Source organism: Sodiomyces alkalinus, assembly GCF_003711515.1.
Source record: "Sodiomyces alkalinus F11 unplaced genomic scaffold SODALscaffold_6, whole genome shotgun sequence".
Taxonomy (NCBI): domain Eukaryota; kingdom Fungi; phylum Ascomycota; class Sordariomycetes; order Glomerellales; family Plectosphaerellaceae; genus Sodiomyces; species Sodiomyces alkalinus.
The window spans coordinates 893,005-899,392 of record NW_021167084.1 but is presented as its reverse complement, the minus strand read 5'-3'; the positions used below and the strand labels follow the sequence as shown (position 1 = coordinate 899,392).

The 6,388-nt window shown below is 40.1% G+C and overlaps 1 protein-coding gene across 1 annotated transcript; it reads left to right on the top strand.

Annotated features, from left to right (window-relative positions):
• Positions 1-4,269: 4,269 nt before the first annotated feature.
• SODALDRAFT_279081 (hypothetical protein) lies at positions 4,270-4,431 on the top strand (the record flags this gene model as incomplete). The annotated part of the gene is made up of 1 exon (XM_028608153.1): positions 4,270-4,431. A coding segment is annotated over one exon (162 nt), but the record flags the coding sequence as incomplete, so codon positions are not given.
• Positions 4,432-6,388: the final 1,957 nt, after the last annotated feature.

Genomic DNA, 6,388 nt, shown 5'->3' with positions numbered 1-6,388 from the left:
GGGATAAGGTGCTAAGGACTAGCTAGTAATAGAAAGCCTTAGTAAAACGACGAATATAGACTAGCCTATAATAACGCCGTTCGCCGTAGATATTAAAGACCCCGATAACACCGAGGCACGCGACGCCTTTTATAAGACTATATAATAGGTTAGTAGTGACTACTAGAATAAGAGGATCGAAGAGGTAAAGAGCGCGGAAGAGCTATATAAGACTATAGGGTAGTATAAGCTTAGGGATAGACTCTTAATGCCCCCGATTTTCTATAACGGTTAAGGGTATTTTAAGGACGCCTAAAAGGGCGAGCTACTACGAAGAATAAAGGTTTCGAGGAAGCCGAATATACCGGATATAAAGGACCCCTGGAATTACCCGGTAGAACCCCCTAGCCGGCGTATACTAATAAACTCGCTTATCCTAAGGGATAAGGCTAGACACTACACGATTAACATTAACACGATAGCGCCGGGTAAAGATAATATTAGTATACCGCTCCTACTATAACTAGTATAGCCAGAGGTTAAAGAAGAAGTCACGGAACTCTTCGAAGCCTATAAGCTTATAGAATACTACCCGTGACCCTTTAGATAAGGGGATATAGTAATAATCGATAAACTAGGGAAAGATACCGGAACTATGGCTAGCTATAGGCCTATCTAACTGCTTAGCGTGCTAGGTAAAGGCCTAGAACGTATTATAGTAAGGAGGACGGCTTATAGAGCTATAATCGTCGGTATACTTAACCCCTGGTATATCGGAGCCCTGCCGGGAAGGTCGATAATCGACCTCGCGGTAGTCCTTATATATAAGGTTAAGTTATGGCTAGTAAAAGGGAAGCCGGTTATTACTATAACTAACGATATAAAGGGAGCGTTTAATTCCGTCCTGTATAGATAGTTTATATACAGGCTTCGAAAACAGGGGTAGAACCTAGCTACGGTAAAGTAGTAGGAAACCTTTATCTTTTAGAGAAGCGTTTATATAGTTCTCGGGGCTTCCTGCCCTTATAAGTAGGGAGCGTATAAATAGCAGGCACCTTTGGATATACAGCAGGCAAAATATGTATATATAGAGGCAAGTTCCTTTATATATAAACTGCCTACTAATACCGGGGTCTCGCCTACGCAGGTATAAGTAGTGATATTTTATACGTAGCTCTTAATTCGTAATAATAGCCTAATTACGTTATACCTCCCTCTACCTTACCTACTTACCTTACTTACCTTACTACCTATTAACCTCCCTTCTATTAACGCCTTTATTAACGCCGCCGTTTTAACGATGGATACGGATCCTGATAAACGCCCTTATAGCCCCCCTCCCCCCTCGGACCTAGTTTTTATATCTAGGTAAGAGGTAGATACGGTAATCCGTTCTTACGCCTTCTCCTATGGATATAGCCTTATTATTACCGAATAGTATCCTTATAGGGGTGAAGCCGTGCGTGTAATATATCGTTACGGGAAGGGCAGAGCCTTATAGCCCGTTAACGTCTCTAATACCTATAAAAGTAAGCGCTGTAAAATAAGCTCCTAGATAACTAACTACCCCTTCCGCATATCGATTAAGGGAAAAGATAGGCGGTGGGTTATCTAGCCTATTAATAGTAGTTAATCCTTTACTTATAACCATGGCTTCCTTACGGCTTCCTTCTTTTTATCTTTTCGAATATCCTAGATTATAACATGTAAGGATAAGATTATTACTATATAGAATAGCGGTATTCGGCCTTATTAGATTATAATAAAGCTCTAAATCCTAAAGTAGGAGAAGCGGAGCTACTCTAGGAGATCTTTTATTAAGATATCCTTAACTTACTCGCTTAATACCGGCGTGAAGAACTCGCTGGCCGTACTCCTATCTAGTAGCTTTACGAGGTAAGTATACACTCCCTTTATATCTAATTACCTACTAACTACTACTACTTTATAGTAATTAGATAACGGTACTAAGTACTTCTACCGCGATCTTAAGGATAACCTAGACCGAGTAAAGTATCTATTTATTACGCCTGAGTCTATTAGAGAGCTACTCCGAGAGTCTCCCGATATAATACTATTTAACTATACCTATAAGACTAATCGGTTTAATATACCTTTACTTAGTATTTACGGTATCTCGCCTTTACGTAAAGCGTTCTAGGTTACCTACGTCTTTCTTAACGGCGAGAAAGAGGCTTAATACTCGTAGGCGTTTAACTATTTAGTTAAATACTTTAGAGAAGGACTCCCTTTCCCGCGTTACTTTATTTCCGACCGGGAATTAGCTTTAATAAATACCCTAGATAGCCACTAAAAGCTAGAGCTTCTTCTCTATATTCTATACCTTTAGCATATTAATATAAACGTGCTTACTAAGTATAAGCAGTATTTTCCTAAGCTAATAAAGGTTAATAATAAGATTAAGCGCTACCCGACCTTTACTGCTTTTCTTGAGGATTAGAACTCTTTAGTTATAAGTAGTTCGGAGGATATATTTATAAAATAACTCCAGGACTTTTAACGTGATAGTAAGCACCTAGCCCCTATAATTAACTACTATATAAAAACCTAGATTAAACTATTTAAGGAAAAGATTATTCGTTACTAGGTAAATCGTAACCCTTACTTTAGTAACTCCACGACTTCTATTACTAAGGCGTTATATACCAGCCTTAAGTTATTCCTCTATAACTCCTCTAACGACCTAGCGATAGTTTTCCGTAAGTTATGCCTTTACTAGGATACCTAGAGGCGAGAGCTTCTAATTAAGAGGTCTCTAAGAATAAATAAGGTATAGTTTTCTATAAGAGGAGTTCTCTTTAGCCTTATTAGGTAAAAGATCGTGCCCTAAGCTCTGTAAAAGATCTAGCTCGAGATAGTAACTATAACTAAGGAAGCTAAGGGTAAGCTACTAGTTTAACTAAAAAAGCTATACGAACCCTATACTATCTTACGCTATTTAGGCCTGCCTTATCGCTATATACTACTTATTAGCTATCTACGTAGTAAGGAGCCGTTAACCCTTAATTTAATTAATCGTCTCTAGTAGTAGAATTATAGGGAGACGATTACGGCGACGCCTAGATCTAAGGTAATTAGTCCCTTTAATCCGGTGATTATACGTGTAAAAGAATACTTAAAAGGTATAGTTACGATATCCGGTTTAAGTTTTAAAAAGGGCTATAGTAAGACTAGTATAAAAAAGGCCCTATCTAGCTTTAAGATAGCGGTAGCCGAAGAGCGCCGCGAGGCACTCCTACTACCTTTAACGGCGCCTATAGCTCTATTAACGATAACGTTTAAGGGTACAGTGGCCCCACACTAATTTCGAGTCAAAACCCACATTTTCACCCTCAACGCGTTCAAACACGTTATTCCTACTATAATCCTCTATCTTCAAACAGCCGTAACAATACTAGTTTAATAGCCATAGACCCCTAAATAGTATTATTCGCCGTATAAACGAACGAGGATTATATCCTTAGTCGAAATAGGGCTAACGTATCGCGAGGTCGCGCGCAGGATAGGCGTATCTCTAGGGTCTATCAATAGGATATATAAGCGATACTAAGAGTAGAAATTAACTAGGTCACTCCCACGGCCTAGCCGGCTACGCTGCCTTACTAATCGCGATATAAGATACCTCTTTCGATTTATTAGGTAAAACCCTTTTATTTTGTGTAGGGAACTTAAGGCCTAGGCGCGCCTTACCTATTCCATAGAGATAATTAAGAGGGAGCTTATCCGTAGAGGTATCTAGTATTACCGCGCGCTTTAACGACTAGAACTAATAGAAGAGCACGCGAAAGAGAGGCTTGTTTTTACTAGAGTATACGCAGGTAAAGGCCTTAATTTCTGGAAACGCGTTATCTTCTCTGATAAGAGTATTATCGGGCGTGGGCAGGGTATAAGGCAGAGTTAGGTTTTCTACGGAAAAGTAGGCTATTATCCCGGCTTTAGAACTTTATACTAACGTTTTACTAGGGCGAATATTTACTCCCCTAGAACGTATAGCCACGGCTTAAGCTAATAAGACACTCCTAGATATTCTAGGGCGCGATTTCGTATAGCGTGCGCACGTCGTTATACGAGCTTCACGGTAACCCCGAATCGCCGCGCGGGGGGGTTATAGGTTAGGTTATTTTATAGTGCCTTTAAGACTAGCTTCTAATTATCTACGATCCTGGTAAGATCTTCACCTAGGATAACGCCTTTACGCATATAGCGCGCGTAGTGTAAAAATAGTTACGCCTATAGGCTCGAGAAAACGGGGTCGAAATCGTGGACTAGCCGGTATACTCCCCTAACCTTAACCCTATAGAAAACCTATGGAAATTAATAAAGGAGCGTATTTATAAGAAGGAACCGAACCTCGGGGATATAAGAAAGAATATCGAATCGTGGGAATTACTTATATGCACCGCGGTTATAGTGTGGGAGGAGTTCGAATAAGAGCTTATCTAAAGGCTAATAGCTAGTATACCGCGTAGGATTAATGCTATGATTTAAAGCAGAGGGTGGTATATAAAATACTAATTATACTATTCGAGAGAGCTGCTTTTCCTATACCTAGATTATATACATACTACTAACTTTACTAAGGAATACGATGTGTAGAGGACTTCGAAGATAGTAGTAGTGATGTGGTGGTGGGGTATTTTTAGTCTTACTCGAAATTAGTGTGTACCGACTATAGTAGTATATAAGCCCTAAAGGCTAGCGCCCGTATTTTTAACGATGTTTTTAACGAAGAGGAATCTTAGGAAGCTCTAGAAGAGACTTAGAGTGACTAGACTACGTATCGCGAGGGCGAGATTTCCGCCTAGTTTAAGGGTTAATTAGATAAAGACTTACGTATACGTGAGGAGATAGAAAAGGCACTTAAGGAGGCTATTTGCGAGATACTAGAACTTAACGAAATAGCAGTCTAAGCCTCTAAGGCTATTATTAGCTAGGTAGTTTATTAACTATTATTACGAATTAAGAGCTACGTATAAAATATCACTGCTTATACCTGCGCAGGCGAGACCCCGGTATTAGTGGGCAGTTTATATATAAAGGAACTTACCTTTGCATATGCATATTTTGCCTGCTGGATATCCAAAGGTGCCTGCTATTTATACGCTCCCTATAAGTATACTCCGCTAGACCCTGTGGGTTTATCATAAGGATCGCTAGCCTCCCTGATTAGGTATACCCTTAGTATTATAGATATACACCGACTACCTAATAAGGGAAACCGCTTCGGTTACGCGGATAACTCCTATATTATCGCGGCCTATACGGACCTTAAGGAGGCGGTGAAGCTAGCGACCGAAATACTAGAGTAATAGCTCTAATAGTGTATAGAAAATAGTCTAGAACTGGATTTCGATAAGGCTAAGACCTAGTTTTTCTTACAATAAAAGATCCCCTAGTTTCTCTTAATAGCGGTTCCCTGATTCGACTACGAGGTTACGGTTACCTATACCGTGGATTATTAAGGCCGCTTTTACCCGGCCCTAATAAGATAGCTCGGTATATATATAGATAGAAAACTTAAGTTCGACGCCTACGTTAAGATATAGGCGAAGAAGGGCCTTAAAGTCGCTAACTATATCCGAGGACTTATTAATACCTTATATAGCCTAAACCCCGCCCTGCTTTAAAAAGCTATACTAGCACGCGTGCGTCTTAATAGTTATATACTATACTACGAAAATCTAGTAGGAAGGGCGTATAGTCTTAGCCTAGGGTTATACTAATATAATTAGTAAGAAGTGGTGCTATTCGCTATTATATTACCTCCCCCGACTACGGACTATAACCTATATATAGCTAACTATAATACGGGCAGTCTTACTAATATAGAGGATAGTCCTTTATACTAGCCTTATACCGAGAGTCTAGTATACCCTCTGTAAAGGAGTATACCGAATACCTCCGCTAGCGGTTTACTACGCGGATTATAGGGTTAGATAAGGACTACCCGGTAGTATAGACTATTACCCCGGTTATATACGGCGATACCCGGAAAACCAAAACACCCGTTCGGAGATTAAGGATCCTTCGGACTAAGGAACTAGTATATATAACCCCCGGTATCCCCTAATATAACCCCGGTTTATTAGAAGGCCGTGTTAGGAAACCGTTTAATAATAGACCTAAGGATAAAGCAGCTACCGCGTTTAAGATATAGGTAAACTCCTTACTACCCGACTATACCCTAGTGTATTCGGATAGGTTAAAAAAAGGCCTGAACGTAACCTAGGCCTTCTTTATCTAGCGCGATAGTAGAGAAAGGGTACGGTTAGTCCGACTAGGGCACTTGGTTATTCCGCCTAGGGCACTTCTGACAGCACCTGATGCCAGCCGCTGCCACTTCTGATTGTACCTAGATACTTCCACACAATCTACGTGCCTACCTTCA